The 17,829-nt window shown below is 45.4% G+C and overlaps 1 protein-coding gene across 3 annotated transcripts in view; it reads right to left on the reverse strand.

Annotated features, from left to right (window-relative positions):
• MROH7 (maestro heat like repeat family member 7) overlaps positions 1-17,087 on the reverse strand; it is a 56,845-nt gene extending 39,758 nt beyond the window's left edge. For all 3 annotated transcript variants that reach the window (XM_082356499.1, XM_082356497.1, XM_082356498.1), the window contains exons 1-3: positions 15,977-17,087; positions 5,863-5,897; positions 3,775-5,080 (exon numbers count right to left, since the gene is read on the reverse strand). In XM_082356499.1, coding sequence (XP_082212625.1) covers positions 3,775-5,005 — 1,231 coding nt within the window. In that variant the 5' untranslated portion in view covers positions 5,006-5,080; positions 5,863-5,897; positions 15,977-17,087. The remainder of the gene's footprint in view (positions 1-3,774; positions 5,081-5,862; positions 5,898-15,976) is intronic.
• Positions 17,088-17,829: the final 742 nt, after the last annotated feature.

Genomic DNA, 17,829 nt, shown 5'->3' on the forward strand with positions numbered 1-17,829 from the left:
AACAAGTGTTGGCAAGGAGAGATTAGTAGTGCAGAAATTGGAACCCTTGTACTTTAGAACCCTTGTACATTTCTGGAGGGAATGCAAAATTGTACAGCTGGTATGGGAAATAATTTGGCTGTTCCTCAAAAAGCTAAACATAGAATTACCATATGATCCAGGAATTCCACTCCTAGGAATATATATAAAGGAATTGAAAGCAAGTGTTCAGATACTTGTGTGCTGATGTGTATAGCGGCATTATTCATGATAGCCAAAAAGTGGAAACAACCCAAATATTTGTCCATGGACTAATAAAATGTGGTACATACATTGGAATATTATCCAACCATAAAAAGGAATGACGTACTGATACATGTTACAACATGGATGAACATTATGCTAAGTGAAACAAACCAGGTACAAAAGGACAAATGTATGATTCCATTTCATGAGTTACCTAGAGTAGGCAAATTCATAGAGACAGAAAGTAGATTAGAGCTTACGAGGGACTGGGGAGAGAGGAATGGGGAGTTATTGCATGTGGTGAGACCTTCTATTTGGGATGATGAAAAAGTTTTGGAAATAGATAGTGGTAATGGCTACACAATATTGTGAGTGTGACTAATGCCACTGAATGTTTAAGGGCTTCCCTGGTGGCACAGTGGTTAAGAATCTGCCTGCCAATGCAGGGGACACAGGTTCGAGCCCTGGTCCGGGAAGATCCCACAAGCCGTGGAACAACTAACCCCGTGCGCCACAACTACTGAGCCTGTGCTCTAGAGCCCGCGAGCCACAACTACTGAGCCCTCATGCCACAACTACTGAAGCCCACGTGCCTAGAGCCCGTGCTCCACAACAAGAGAAGCCACCACAATGAGAAGCCTGCACACCGCAACGAAGAGTAGCCCCCACTCGTCGCAACTAGAGAAAAGCCCACGCACAGCAACAAACACCCAGCACAGTCAAAAATAAAATAAATAAATTTATTTTTAAAAATGTTTAAAATGGCAAATGTATGTTATATATATTTTACTACAATTTTTAAAAGATTAATAATATGCCAAAAGCCATTGAATTCTACACTTTAAATGGGTAAATTGTATAATATGTGAATTATATCACAATAATAACTGGACTCCACATGCAAAGGAATGAAGTTGGACCCCAATTTCACACCATATACAAAAGTTAACTCAAAATGGATCAAAGACCTAAATTTCAGAACTAAAATTATAAAACTCTTAGAAGAAAACATAGGCATAAATCTTCATGATCTTGGAGTAGGTAATAATTTCTTATATATGACACCAAAAGCACAAACAATGAAAGAAAAAATAAACTGGACATCATTGAAATTTAAAACTTCTGTGTTTCAAAGGACACCATGAGAAAAGCAAAAAGACAACCCATAGGTTAAAAAATATTGGCAAATTATATATCTGATAAGGTATATATCTTATTTGGGGATAAGGGATATAACTTATATCTAGAATATATAAAGATCACTTACAACTCAATAATAAAAAGACATGCCCAATTTTTTAAGTGGGCAAAGAATTTGAATTGACATTTATCCAAATAAGATATAGAAGTGGCTGATAGCATATGAAAAGTCTTTCGATGTTACTACCCTTCAGGGAAATGCAAATCAAAGCCACAATGAGATACTTCATACCCACTAAGATGGTTATAATCAAAAAGACAGACAATAAGTGGGAGGTACAAACTATTGGGTGTAAGATAGGCTACAAGGATGTATTGTGCAACATGGGGAATATAGCCAACAGTTTGTAATAACTGTAAATGGAGTGTAACATTTAAAATTGTATAAAAATAAAAGATAAAAATAATTTTAAAAAATTCAAAAGGATTCCTAGCTTTTTGTTAAAAAAAAAGAAAGAAAAAGACAGACAAACAATAACAAGCGTCATATACTGCTAGTGGGAATGTAAAATAGTTCAGCCACTTTGGAAAATGTTCTAAAATTGATTGTGGTGGTGATGGTTGCATAATTCTATGTATATTTTAAAACCATTAAATTGTACACTTTGAGTGACTTTTATGCTATGTAAGTTTTATCTCAATAAAGCTGTTTAAACAAAAAAACCAACTTGTGTAAACAAAGTTCCTCTACATCATCAGCATCATCAGTACAAAATAAGAATTGTATTAGAAAATAAGGTATGATGGGGGCTTCCCTGGTGGCGCAGTGGTTGAGAATCCGCCTGCCAATTCAGGGGACACGGGTTCGAGCCCTGGTCTGGGAAGATCCCACATGCCGCGGAGCAACTAAGCCCGTGACCCTCAACTACTGAGCCTGCGCGTCTGGAGCCTGTGCTCCGCAACAAGAGAGGCCGCGACAGTGAGAGGCCCGCGCACCACGATGAAGAGTGGCCCCCGCTCACCGCAACTGGAGAAAGCCCTCGCACAGAAACGAAGACCCAACATTGCCAAAAATAAATAAATATAAATAAATAAAATAAATTAATTAATTTAAAAAAAAAGAAAATAAGGTATGATTCATGGTAGCAATAAGAACTGTAAAGTACCTAAGAATTATCCTATCCAAAAATGCACTAGTCTTTTATGGAGAATTTTTTAAATTCTAGTAAAGGATATATCCTATATAAAGTAAAACTCGGAACTTCCCTGGTGGCGCAGTGGTTAAGAATCCACCTGCCAATGCAGGGGACATGGGTTCGAGCCGGGGTCCGGGAAAACCCCACATGCCGCGGAGCAACTAAGCCTGTGCGCCACAACTACTGAGCCTGCGCTCTAGAGCCCGTGCTCCACAACAAGAGAAGCCACCGCGATGAAAAGCCCGCGCACCGCAACGAAGAGTAGCCCCCACTCGCCTCAACGAGAGAAAGCCCACGGGCAGCAACGGAGACCCAGCGCAGTCAAAAATAAATAAATAAATTAATTAATTAAAAAAAATTTTGTTTAAAAAATAAAAAAATAAAGTAAAACTCCAATAGATGGATAGATTAATAACATTCCAATAAAAATGCCAGAAAGATTTTTTGAGGACCTAGACAAATGCATTTTAAAATGTATAAGGAAGAATGAGGGTGTTCAAATAGCCTCCAGGCCATGGTGTGGATGCTGTTGTCCTCAGAATAGTTTCGAGAACTTTAAAGAGGGATTTTCACCCTATCAGATATGAATGCATACTTGCAAAGCCATGGTAAATTTTTTTAATTGCAATATGGTATTGGTGCATGAACAAACAAAAATATTTGGAGATATAAATAATTGGGAGAAGATCCTCACAACATCAAAAACTGGTGGGGGATTCATTTACAGAACTCTTGCACATCAGAAGTGAGCCACAGGTTCCAGATAGGACCCCAAGGCTTCACTTAAGTGGGGACCTCAAAAACTCAAGCCTGCCTGCTCCACTGTTCAAACTTTGACTTGAGAAGACAGACCTGAAATTTATCAATAAAGAAAGGAAGGTATAGTTAGTTAGTTGACTTGTAATTTGGACAGAATGAAAGTATTATTATATGGAGATATTATATTACAGTTAAGAAAATTGAAACTCAGAGAGATTAAGTAGCTTGTCCCAAGTCACACAGCAAGCACTAGATCTCTCATGCATAATTAATATATTGCATGTTATTCATTGCATGCTGTTCCCTTCTCACGTATAGTAAATATATTGCATGTTATCCATTGCATGCTCTTCCCTTCCTTTCCCCTCTCCTCTCCCCTCCCTGCCCTACAAGTCTGAATAGAGTTCTTCCAGGTCAGTGTCCTCTCTGGGGCTGGCGCTCTGGCCTTACTCACCCTGAGGGATGCTCTGGAAGGCTGTGGAGTCCTTGTTCATGGTGTCACTGGTGGGGAACCTCAGTGGGAACTGGCCCACCTCGACACTAGTCATCTTGCTCCAGCTCCCCGGACTCCCCTCCAGGGGCACCGTGTGGATGCTGTTGTCCTCAGAACAGTCCTGCTGGCTGCTCAGTGTCGGGGTAGAGGTGTCACTGGAGATGAGGCTGGAGACCAGGCTCAGAGTCTCATTGGAGCCCAGGATCGGGGTCATGCACGAGGGTGGAGAAACGGTGGAGTTGGGTCCCTGGGTGCTGGAGTGCAGGCTGATAGCCTCACTGGAACCAGGAACCAGCGTCAAGCACGAGGCCTGAGTGACAGTCATGTCCAAATCAGACTTGGGATTGTCATTTGAAGCCATGTTGATGGTTCCCTTGGAACTCGTGTTCCAGGCTGCACCAAAGGTTCTTTTTGAAACAGATCCAGAGATGTTATGTGAAACCAAAGTGATGGTCTCGTTCATGCCTGGCATTAGGGACCCAGGAGAACTTGGAGCTGCATTCAGGTCCAGCTTGGAGATGTTTCCTGAGCTCACACTGAGCAGCTGATTGGAATCAGGATCCAGAGAAGAGTTTGGGGCTGGAATAAGGAGAGCTTTTGAGCCTGGCCTGGAGATGCTTTGGCCCAGAACAAGGGTTTCTTTTGAATAAGGCCTTTTAAACGGGTTTGATTCAGGCCTGGAAGGATTGGAGTTACTCTGACCCAAATCAAAAATCTTGCTTGGGAGGGAGCTGAAGGCCTCCTCAGAATCTGGCCCAGAGTGGTTCCCCAAACTCAGACCCTGGGCTTCCATAGAGCCAGGGCTCAGAACGAGGTTTGAGGCTGGACTTAGGGCCCCCTGTGAGTCAGCTGTTGAGATGTGATTGGAATCCAAACCCAGGGCTTCACCAGAGTGGGCAGTGGTGATCTGGAGGGAGGCTGGAGCCGCGGCCCTGCTGTCATCAGGTCTGGGGGTGTTATCAGATGCCAGGCCAGGGGTCTCCTCTGAGACAGGACTCAGAGTTGGATTAAGGTCTGGATCAAGAACCAAGCCAGGACTCAGGGGTGGATTCAAGATAGGAACAAGGTCCGTGTCTGGGTTGGGCCCAGAGATGGTGCCAGAGCCTAAACCAGGCGCCTCAGTGGAATTGAGAGTGGGTATCATCTTTGTGTCTTCACGGAGGACCAGACTAGCCCCTGGATTCATGGCCATGCCTGGTCTGGAGGTCTCTCAATGCCACTGCCCGATTCTGTCCAATAGCCTACTGTTGAGCTCCCTGCAGTGCTCCTGAGAGGTAGAAAGGCAAATTGAGCCTCACCTGTTGAAACCCTTCCATGGCTCCCCACCATCCTTAGCATGAAGTCCCTGGGGCGACTTACGAGGTCCTTCATGACCACGTCCAGCCCACCTGTCCAGTCCCGTCCTGCACAGCTCTCCCCTGGCTCTCTCAGTTCCAGCCCCATCCCCTGTGTTCCCTTCTTTGACCACACGCTGCTCCCTTTCAGCTCACGGCCCTTAAATGCAATTGCCTTGTCCTGGAACCTCCTCCTACCATCCTTGCCGATCCCACCCTTCTGAGCAAATGATTCATGGCACTTTATTCCAATGACTTGTTTAGTGGTCCAGCCCCTGCTAGAGATGAGCTCCCCACTGGAGAGAACTATGCACATCTTAGTGCCAGGGGCATCCCCAGCACCTAACACAATGCCAGGTCCACAGTAAGAAGTCCACAAATACTAGACAAATGAGGATCCCCCTTAAGGCAGAAAAAGGGAAGGGGGAGCCTCCTTACTTACCCTACTTCCAGCCAACCCCTAAGTTTCTAGAACTATTCTGTGAATGACTGTGGCTCTAGATTCCCAAAGCAGCCTTGACAGAGCTGCCCACTGCCCTTAGCAGTTTGCTCTGGGTGAGGCAGACTACATGGAGGAGAACCTGGGGCAAACATCCAGAACAGAGCCTGTCTCAGCCCAGCAATCTGACTGCTGGGTGAACTCCCCAATCCTCCCACTCTATCCCACCCCCATACCTGGGCCACCCTTCCTACGGGAATTGTAGGGACAGCTCACCTGCATGCATCGTGTTCTTAAGCAGGAGTTGGTCCCTGGGAGGAGATGCAAAAGGAGACCAAGTCAGGCAAGAGTGGCTTTTTCAACACTTACTGAGCAAAGTCTAAAGGCCAGGCATGCACATCTGCTAACAAAAGCTCCCTGCACACACACACAGAGTCCCAGAAGTTAGATATGATTACTGCATTATATACTTAAGGAAGTGGAGGTCAAGGGGAGGAAGATGACCCACCCCACTGGCCCTCAGGGCAGCCAAGGCCACCTCTTTATGCCACCTGACTTCCTATCCTCAATGGCTTCCCATTGTCTTCAGGAGAGTGTCCCCAATCCTTAGCAGGACCTAAAAGGCCCTTCTGTGTCTGGCCCCAACTCCCTTTTCTCCCTTCTTGCCCCTCCACACTCCCTCTATACCCCACCTCTTCATTCCAACATCCCTCAACTCCTTTGAGTTTCTCCGAAGAGCCAAGCTCTCAGGTTAATTCTGGCCCTCCACAGGTTGGGCACCACCTTCTCCAGCCGCATTCCCTACCACCCACAGCTTCACCCCTTCAGATTTCAGCTTATATGTTATGAGCCTTCCAAGTTCCCCAGACAGGTGAGGTCCACTTATAAGTTCCCAGGGCATCTTATCCACTTCCCTTTCTTGGCACACAGTATCTGGTTTCCCCATTAGACAAGAAGATCCGTAAGAATCTAGCACAGCACCTGGCACACAGTAAATTTTCAATAAATGAGCTTGTTATTTCATCTTTTTATCTCTTCTTCATTCATTCATCCATTCTGTCACTAGTTCATTTCAACACGTGTTCATTTATTATTCATTTATGCACTAACTCATTCACTAAGTCATTTATTCATCCCGTAAATTTTGCTGTGCATGTTTATGGCTTGGCTTTGGAAAAACATAGATTTGGAGTCATGTTGTCCTGGGTTCAAATCTCAGCTCATTCTCTTAGTAGTGTTAGTAAATCTGGGGAAGAGACACTCTCGCTCTGGCTCTCATCCTCCTCATCTCTAATGTGGGGAGCATAAAGCCTGCCACCCAAGAGTAGTTGAAGTCTCAGTGTCTGGCATGCAGCCCACGTGGCCCACTGAAGGTCTTCTCTAAATGTTAGTACTTGTTTTGTTATTCTCTGCGAGGCATTGTGGGCAGAGAGCAGTAAGGTGCTCAGAGCCCAGCGGGACCTGCCTTCACCCCCAAGCAAGCAGTTCAGGCAGAGCTTTGCAATCTGCCTCAGAGGAAGGAAGCGTTCACCTACCATTAGCACCAGAGGTGATTTTAACCTGAAGCTAATGAAATTTAAAATATCAAGGCTCCTTGCTCATATAGTTCTTTTCCAAAGGGACTGTCCTTAATTTTGTGTTCACATTTTGTCTTCTACTTAAAGAGGAGCCTCAAACTTATAAAAAGCCTCAGGTTCCAAAAAACCCTGGATCACCCCACCCGAATTCTCCTCTCGTGAAACACACACGCACACACACACACACACACACAAGCCATAGTTAACAAAGGGAGGCATTTTCAACCTGGAAAAAAATATGAGTCAGGTACAGCCTATGATGCAGTCAGCAGGATTTTGTAAGGCCTCACTGGTTTAGCCTGTGAAAGAGAATAATTTCTACCCCTCTGATACAGCAGATGCACAATACTGGTCACTGGGCAGGAAGGCACACGTCCCAGCTCTGGCTGACCCTCCTTCATCCATGAGAAAAGAGCGATTTCCCCCACTTTCTCCTGTTCCCTCAGTCCTCCTCCTCCACCCTGCAACAGACAGGCAAGGCTTCAGAGCTGCCTGACAGTGGGGGGTAGCCCACATCTTACCCTCCACCAAAGGGAAGTTGTGCACTGGGAAGAGTGATGGTTGTTGAGGGGCTTGGGTGGGACCCAAGAGAGCTAAGGGAGGTCACTGCACAGCTGCCTATTGGCCTTTGCCCCCAAGCTCTGGGGCCCCAAATAAGGAGAGTAGAGGGAGGCCATAAAACACCTAGTCCAGTCAGAGACCGAGAGAACCATGGACCGATTCCCATCCTCTCTCCTCCACTTCTGTGAAACCTTCCAGGCCCTTAACAGAGGTTTCTGGAGCTCTCAGGAGGAAGAACTATCAGTGGGTCTTCCAGTTCCTCTTTGAGAACATGTTTATCAGTCGTATAGGCCTGGAATGTGTTAGGCACTCATGTGAGTATGCGTGCACACACACACACCTGACACTGAGGTACCTCATACCTAGAGAATCTGAAACAGAACATGCCAGCTTTCCTCCAAATCAGACCCTCTATTGTCCAGTTGCAAGAACTGGCACCATTACCCAAGCCAGAAAAAATATTATCCTTGACTACTCTCTTCTTCACTTGCTGAATCCAAATTTGGCCAAGTTCTGCTAATTCTGGCTCCAGAAAGGCTCCCAAATATCTCCCCATATCTCCATCACCACTGCTAAACCCAAGTACAGCTCCCATTGCTTTGGGGCTCTGTCTTCGAATTGCCCTCTCAACAAGGGTCTCTGTGTGTAAGGACAGCTCCCAACAAACCATTTTCCAAATTGAGCCACAAAGATCTTCCTTTAAAATTGCATTCAGTAGTGTGGTACTGGCAAAAGGATAGACATATAGGCCAATGGAATAGAACTGAGAGTCCAGAAATAAATCCATGCATCTATGGTCAATTGATTTTTGACAAGGATGCCAACTCCTTTCAGTGGGGAAAGAATAGTCTCTTCAACAAATGGAGGTGGGACAACTGGAAATCAATATCTAAAAGAATAAATTGGACCCTTTTCACACTAGATACAAAAGTTAACTCAAAATGGATTAAAGACCTAAATATAAGAGGCATAAATACATGGGCAAAAACATAGGCATAAATCTTCATGACCTTGAATTTGGTAATGATTTCTTAGATATGACACCAATAGCATAAGCAACAGAAGAAAAAATAGGTAAACTGAACATCAGCAAAATTAAAAACTTGTGCATCAAAAGATACTATTAGGAAGTGAAAACACAACCTACAGGATGTGAGAAAATATTTGTAAATCATGTATCTGATAAGAGTCTAATATCTAGAATATATAAAGAACTCTTACAACTTAACAACAAAAAGACAAACAACCCAATTTAAAAATGGGCAAACAGGCCTTCCCTGGTGGCGCAGTGGTTAAGAATCCGCCTGCCAATGCAGGGGACATGGGTTCGAGCCCTGTTCCAGGAAGATCCCACATGCCACAGAGCAACTAAGCCCGTGTGCCACAACTACTGAGTCTGCACTCTAGAGCCCACGAGCCATAACTACTGAGCCCGTGTACCACAACTACTGAGCCCACACACCTAGAGCCCGTGCTCCACAACAAAAGAAGCCACTGCAATGAGAAGCCCACGCACTGCAATGAAGTGTAGCCCCCACTCACCGCAACTAAAGAAAGCCCACATGCAGCAACGACGACCTAATGCAGCCATAAATTAAATAAATAAATAAATAATTGATTAATTTTTTTTAAATGGGCAACTTGAATAGAACACTTCTCCAGAGAAGATACACAAATAGCCAATAAGCACACAAAAATATGGTCAACATCATTAGTCATTAGGGAAATGTAAATCAAAACCACAATAAGATACCACTTCACAACCACTAAGACAGTTATAATTTTAAGAAATGGAAAATAGCAAGTGTTGAAAAGGATGTAGAGAAATTGGAACCCTCAAACACTGCTGGTGGGAATGTAAAATAGTGTGGCCTCTGTAAAAACCAACTTGGTTTTTCCTCAAGAAGTTAAACATAGAATGACCATATAATGCAGCAATTCCAGTCCTATGTAATACCCGAAAGAACTGAAAATTGATGTTGCAACCAAAACTTGTACACAAATGTTCACAGCTGCAGTATTCACAAGGGTCCCAGGAGGGTCCCTTCCTGGGACCCTCAAATGTGGGTAAGGTGCCCGCCTCATGTGATCACCCTATATCAGAGGATTGCTCTGTTTACTTGTATGTCTCCACTTTAGAAAATGAGCTTGGTGAGTGTCTATCACCCCTGCTTTCCCAGCACATGGCATAGTGCCTAGCACACAGAGAAGGTTCAGAACACATTAACGGAATAAGGGGATGAATGGATGAATGACAACTCTTCAAGACAGGTATCATTATCCTCATTTACTGGCATGTTAATTCAGACTGCTTAGGGACATAAATAGATTTTTGCAAAGTCCCCAGAAAGTGGCAGAGGAAGGATTCAAACCCAGGTATTCTTAGCTCAGTTTTCCCTACAAGATTCCAGAGATTCCCAAGGAACGAATCACTCAGTGAAGCCGCGTCTTCGCATTTCCCCCATTCCCTCTGCCACTCTTAGGCCTCTACCCTAGAGGAAAAGTCCAGTGAAAGCAATGCACCTCTCCTGATGTCCAGTTACAATGCACAAATCCAGGGCTTTGGAGTCAGCTGGACTTGAATTTGAAACCTGCTCTATCTCTCACCAATGGTGTGAGCCTGGCAAGGTAGCCTCACCACACTGCATGTCTATATTAATACTCAATCCACAAGGTAAGGTAGGGAATAAAATGTGATGATCGTAGCGTCTGGCCCCCAGCAGTTCCCCACGTAAACGTCCATCCTCACCATCCCTTCCTCCTCCTGGGTGTTGGCTGGGTGGGGGCCATGAGAAAAGGATCAAGTCTGGCTTTTAGCTTCTCAGCCTCCTCTTCCCCCCAGGCTGTGGTAGTCCCTCCCTGAGTCTTCTCACTCTCCCTCTCCTCCCCTGGACTCCCATCCACCACATTCTCAGCACTTGATAGCCTAAACTCTTTGTCCATGACCCTTAAGTGCTGATGTAAAAGTTCAATGTGTTACCTCCACCTGGGGCATCCACATGGTAACAGAAAATTCAGCCGTAAGTCAAAGATATGAAGTTCTAACTGTGGAATTACAGCCAGAGCAGGAAGACTTTTACCCAGGGAGGGGGAGGTCAAGGTGGTAACTGCCTTGTGGAGGCTGCCCCCACCCTTGGGACTTTCCCAGAGCCACACTGAAGCTTACCTAGGCTCCCCCCAACTCCAGGCAGTGTCGTGGTCTTTGTGAGGTCACCATGACTCAGAGTTCCCAGCCAATGAGGCCCCTTCTCATGCCTACACAGTGGGAAGAAGCAGGAAGATGTCCTTTCAAAGAAGGAGCTATCTTCTGACCCTCTACCACTGCCTGGAAATGACCTAGCTCAGGGACTTCCCTGGTGGCACAGTGGTTAAGAATCCGCCTGCCAATGCAGGGAGCACGGGTTCGAGCCCTGGTCCGGGAAGATCTCACATGCTGTGGAGCAACTAAAGCCCGTGCACCACAACTACTGAGCCTGCGCTCTAGAGCCCATGAGCCACAACTACTGAGCCCACGTGCCACAACTACTGAAGCCCACACGCCTAGAGCCCATGCTCCGCAACAAGAGAAGCCACTGCAATGAGAAGCCCTCGCACCGCAACAAAGAGTAGCCCCCGCTCGCTGCAACTAGAGAAAGCCCGCGCGCAGCAACAAAGACCCAACACAGCCAAAAATAAATAAAATAAAATAAATTAATTTAAAAAAAAAATGAAACGACCTAGCTCAAACGAAGACTGACTTCCTTGCCTGGCATTCAAGCCTCCCCATAAAAACCCCTCACCCTGCGACCTTATGCCTCCATTTATTTTCGGTAACAGACTGGTTCCAAGGAACAGGGCAGGTTTGGGGCACAACAGACCTGAGGTGGAATCTCTTGGGTAGTGCCGTGTGTGCAAAGCGCTTGTAATCAGACAACCTGTAACGAGGAAACCGAGACCCACAGAGGGAAAAGATTAGCCCAAGGTCATGAGCTAGGACACTGTCCTTTGTCTCTTCCCGGCTCCACCCTGCTTCCGCAGGCACAGATAACAGTGTAGAGGTGGAGTAGGCCAGGAGACCCAGAATGTGAAACCTGGATTCTGTGATAAGGAAATGAAGGCAATGCTATTATCTTCCTAAAGACAAGCTGCTTAATGATGAGCAATAACTAAGCTAATTAAGACAACCAGTGACTTCAAACTTCAAAACAGTAGTGGAACTGTCCACTAAGCTGTATTCCCACTTACCCAGATCATTAGACCCTAGGAGAGTCTGTGTACATCATGTGATGTTCTGAGTTCTACGGCCCGGAAACTGCCTCCTCACACGTAGTCCCCACCCCCAGGTGTGTCAGCTCTGGAGAGGGGATTCCCTTCTGTCTACCTGGGATCTCGCCTTTTCTGCCCCCTCCCCCACCCCCCGGCCTTCCCCGCTCCTGGCCCTGCACCTCCCATCCCCCCTGCTGCTTAGCTGCTCCTCCACCTGTTTGTTTCCGTGGCCCCCCAACATGGCCTCTCAGAAAATACCCTCCAGCAAACTTGCTTCCTTCCCCGCAGCCCCTCACTCGCTCTTTACCTGCAGTGACAAGAACCCTTTTTGACTCCTCCCTCTCCTCCCCTGGCCTCAAGCACCCAATTAATCACCAAGTCCTTCTGCTTCCAAATCTGTCCTGTCCCTCCAACTCCATACCCTCCGTCCTGGCTGAGGTCCTCATCATCATTGGAAACCCGGATTCTGGCCAGTCTCCTCAATAAAATCCAGCTCCATCCTGCAGCTAGGGAGTAACCCTGACAACTCATTTCCCCTTAAGCCCTCCACTTCCCACAAGGTCACATCCACACTCCTTGGTCTTGAATTGAGGCCCCTTCACAGTCTGCCTTTGCCTACCTACCTGCCTTGTTTCTGCTCCCTTTTCAATTTTTTAAGTGTGTACTGAAGCACCATATACATATAGAAAATTGCACATACCATGTCAATTTTGATGAATCTTCACCGAGTGGGCGCACCCACGTAACCGGCACCCAGATCTAGAAATGGAACCCACCAGGACCCCAGAAACCCTCCAGTCACTATCCCCCCCCACGGAGGGTAAGTGCTATCCTGACTTCTAACAGTACTGTTTAGATTTGCCTGTTTCTGTACTTTATACAAATGGAATTCTACAGCACAGACTCTTGCTTCCGGCTTCTTTGGTTCAATAATAAATTTGTGAGATTTTACATATTTTTGCATGTGTTGGCTGTTCCTTCTTCTAAATGTTGGCTCCCCTCTAGTCTCTTCCTGCTTTTGATCTCTTTCTGGAGCCTTCAGGAAGTTAGTTGTTCTTCATATTTTGTCCAGAGCTCATAATTGCTATCTCTAGGAAGGTTGGTCTGATAGGAGCTACCTTGCCATCACCAGAAGTAGAATCTCTCCTTTTTAATTTTTATCTTATTTTTCTTCCTTTTTCCTGTCTTTAGGATTACTGAATTTACCTTTCTTCTCTCACTCCTTTTTTCCCCTTTTCTATCCATATGGAATTTACATATTCTGTATCTCTTCCTTAGGGTTACTCTAGCCATTTTAACGTGCATGCTTTACATAGAAAAATCTAAAATTAAGTAATACTGTTATCCTCCTCCAGAAAAATCAAAAAACAAAAGACATAAGGACCTGAGAAGAGTTTAACACTAATCAGCCAACTTATATACCATTGTTATCCTTTATTTTAGTCCTGTTCTGATTTTTAAATCCTACCAATTAGACATCATTGTTTTATGCAATCAGTGTTTGTTTAGATTTAACCAATATCTCACCAATATTTTGTCTGATGTTGTAACCGAGCAGGACTCTATGGGGCCTTCCTGGACAGAACCCCCCTCCTTTTCCTCCACCTGTCTCTTGTTTGTAGAAGAACTTTAGCCTCCTAGGCCTTCCCCAAGTTCTAAAGAATAAATTTAATCAGAGAAGTGAGAAAATGCAGAAACAAAGGAAACAAGTCAGAGTTAAGCAAGACAAAATAATAAGTGTAACCATTAAACAAAGTCAAGGACCTTTAGTTCCTCCTCAAGGGCTATAGATAATATCCTGAGTCATGTCCTTTGAGCTATTTTTCAGATACGGAAAGCCCCACCAGGTGGACGATGTTAACTGTATGCCACCCACAGCACGTAGACCCCAGACCTCTTGGAACCAGAAGGTTGATGATGTTGACTCCCTATTACCTCACCACCAACCAGTCAGAAGAATGTCCACCAGCTGATCACACACCCCACAACCTCCCTCCCTCACGCTGTCCTTAAAAAACTTTCCCTAAAGCCATCAGGGAGTTCGGGTCTTTTAAGTACTAGCTGCCTAAACTCCTTGCTTGGTGCCTGGCAATAAACACTGCACTTTCCTTTATCACAACCCGGTGTCAGTAGATTGGCTTTACTTCACACGGGTGAGCAAGTGGACCCACGTTTGGTTCGGTAGCAATCATTTTTTTAATTTAATCTCAGACCTTCCATCTGGGATCCATTTCCTTCTGCCTAAAGAATAGCCTTAAAAAAAAAAAAAAAAAAAAGAATAGCCTTGATAAATTCCTTAATAAGAGTTTACTAGTGATAAGCTCTTTTAGTTTTTGTTTACAAAAAAAAATTTTATCCTCATTCTTGAAAATATTGTCACTGCATGTAGAATTCTAGGGTGTCTGTTATTCTATTTTAGCACATCAGAGTGAATATCCCACTGCCTTCTGGCTCCCATTGATGTTTCTAATTCATTATTCCACTGGAATCATTCCCCAGTCTCATCTCCCACCATTTCCTCCTACACAATTTCTGTTTTAGCAACACAGTGGTTTCCCAGAACTCACAGTGATGTTTCTTGCCTCTGTGCCTTTTCTCATGCTGTTCCTTCCATCCAGAATGCTGTTTCCCTCCCATTCCTCCCCATTTCATCTGTATAACTCCTACTCATCTGTCAAAACCCAGTGGTATCTTCTCTAGGAAGTCCATCATGAGCCCCTCCCCACAGCTGTTTTAGGACTTTCTCCTCTGCTCTTGCAGCATTATTACACCTTATTACAGTGTGCTATAAATTTCTGGTAACTTGATTATTTCCTCCATTAAACCGAGAATGCTTTAAGAACAGAGATGATGTCTTACTCATCTTTGCATGCCTGGTACCTGAGGCCTGACCCATACCTGGTACCAAGTATACTTGGGTCAGTATTTCAATACTTCAGTAAGTATTTCCTGAAGAAATACCTTATTCTCACTTTGGCCTCCTCCACCTCACTCCCTGTCCTGTTCTTAAACGTCTAATCTCTGCCAACTCCTCTCCACTGAGATTCTGCCTCTGAGGCCATGGCTGACTTGAAAGGCTTGTCCTGCATCTTCATTCTCTGCCTTCTCTGGCACATCTACTTTATGATGCGCCAAACTTAAGGCTTTCTCCTTTCTTGGCCCCTGGGGCACTTCACTCTGCTGGTTCTCTCCCTGCCCCAGATTCTTTTTCTCCTGTGTCCTTTTCAGAGTCCCCCCCCCCCCACTCCCTACATCTGTGTCCCCCAGGATTCTGGCTTTGGGTCTCCTCTCTCACTTGGGGCCTCTTCCACACTCCTTGCTTTCATTATGGCATCCATGCAGTTGGCTCCTGGATCAGTCAGGGTCCAACCAGGAAAGCAAGAAACCATACTGAGTATTTAAAACAGAGGGAATTTATTCCAGGGACATGGTTCCACAGTGATAGCTGAGAAGCCAAATGGGCAGTAGGAAGGGACACAGGAGCCCAGGTTCCTGGGTCACCTGGTGGGAGTGGGCGCCATAGGGAGACAGAGCAATTCATTGCTGGACACGTTCTCTGAAGCAGAGGGAGAGAGATGACAAAATACACTGCCTCTCCCCTTCCACCCGCCATGCTCCTGCCATTGGCTGAAGCAGCTGGAAGGCAGTGAGAAGGGAGGCAGGGGTTAACTTAGTGCAGGGCAAGGGAAGAGCCAGGAGTGGATCTGAGAGTAACACAGCCCCATACCTATACTTCCTGCCCCAGCTTGGTCACGATCTGCATGCCCCACCACTTACGGGACACCTGTAACTCAGCACGTCTCAGCTGAATCTCCTTCCCACAAAACATGTTCCTCCACCCAGCGTCCTTATTTCTGTCAGTGGTCCCTGATTCTCCTGGAGGCAGGCTGAAAGCTTCCAGCAAGGCCTCCCTCCTTCTCCTCCCTCCTCCATGTGGTGTCAGTTTCCAGGTCCAAAAGGTTCTTTGAAGAAAATACCCATACCCCTGCCCGCCTTTCCATTCTTACCACTCCCACTTAATTCAGATCTCCTCTTCTCTTGCTTGGCTTCTAACAAGAGCCTCTTCATTGGGTTCCCCGCTTCCATTAACATTTCCCTGAGTCATCCTACACCACGACCTGCCCATCACTGGTGAATCAAACATGACTCTTCCTGCCCTGCAGCCTTATGCCCCACCACTGCTCACTCAGACCTCATGACCAGTCAGTCTTTTTTCCGGTTCCCCTAGGGCGTCCTGTGCTCTCTCACTCTGAGCCTTGGGTCATCCTGCCTACTATCTGGAATGGCACTTTCTCTTTGCATCTCCTCCAGTGGAAACCCCACTCAGCCCTGCAGCTCCACATTGATGTAAATCTTTTGGAATGAAATTTTCTTTTTTTTTTTGGCCGCACCATTCGGTGTGTGGGATCTTAGTTCCCTGACCAGGGATCGAACCTGTGCCCCATGCAGTGGAAGAGTGGAGTCTTGACCACTGGACCGCCAGGGAAGTCCCTGGAATGAAATTTTAACAGCAGATTCCAAAAGCCTTCAAAATGTGCTTATTCTCTGACCAAGCAATTCCACTTCTGAGGATCTGGCCTAAGAACATAATCAGAAATGTGGCCAGAGATCCTCACTGGAGTATTTGCCTGTTAGTAAAAGATTGTAAACAATCCAGGTATCCAACATGGAAGGCAATAGTTCCATAAGCTATGGAAACAGCCATTGAATGAGATTTTATGCATCTATTAAAAATGAAAATTAAAAATGAAAATTACAGGGACTTTCCTGGCAGTCCAGCGGTTAAGACTCTGCGCTTCCACTGCACAGGTTGCTGGTTCGACCCCTGGTCGGGGAAATAAGACCCCACATGCCGCATAGCCCAGCCTAAATAAATAAAATAAATAAAACTTAAAAATAGAATAAAATAAAAATGGAGAAGGCTGATTGACACTCAGGTTCAGCTCCTGAGCCCAAAATACAACACTGGGCTGCATATTAGACAACACTAGTAATTAAAAAAAAAAAAAAAAAGTCTGGCCAACAGACCAAAGGGGGGACAAAATGAAAATGAAAATTACAATCATATAGGGAAAGGATCATATTATACATGTGAAAAAAAGCAGAATACAAACTCATATTTTTAAAATTGTATATACATGTGCAACAGCACATCATCTTTATCAAGCACTTGGTTTGTACTGGGTACTGTCCCAAGTGATTTACATGGATTTACTCATTTAAGCCTCACAACAGTCCTACAAGCTACTAAATGAAGAAACTGAGGCACGGAAAGCCCTAGATCACGCGGCTGGTGGGTGGCAGGGCTGGAAGGGAGTGCAGGCAGCCCAGGGCCTGTGCACTTAGCCATGCTGCCTCCCAGAAGGAGTGGAACCCCAAAGACTGAAAGGGCAATAACAGCCAAACCTTGCCATGGTAGGTAGAATAACGGCCCCCCAAAGACAGTCACATCCTAACCTCCGGACCTGTGACTGTGTTACTTTTTATGCAAAAGGAATTACGATTGCAGATGGAATTAAGGTTAATAACTAGCTGACCTTAAAATGGGGAGATTATTCTGGATTAACTGGGTGGGCCCAATGTAATCACAGGGTTCCTTATAAGTGGAAGAGGGAGGCAGAAGAAAGTGAGACCGAGAGATGTTAATATGCCCAACCTTGCTGGCTGTGGAGATGGAGGAATGAGGCCAGGAGCCAAGGGATGCAGGCCAACTCTAGAAGCTGGAAAAGGCCAGGAAACAGATTCTCCCCTAGAGCCTCCAGCCTCCAGCCATAACAACATGTTGATTTTGGCCCAGAGAAACCTATCTCAGACTTCTGACCTCCAGAACTGTAAGATTAAAGATGTGTTGTTTAAGCCA

Source organism: Balaenoptera borealis, assembly GCF_965194805.1.
Source record: "Balaenoptera borealis genome assembly, chromosome: 1".
Lineage (NCBI taxonomy): Eukaryota > Metazoa > Chordata > Mammalia > Artiodactyla > Balaenopteridae > Balaenoptera > Balaenoptera borealis.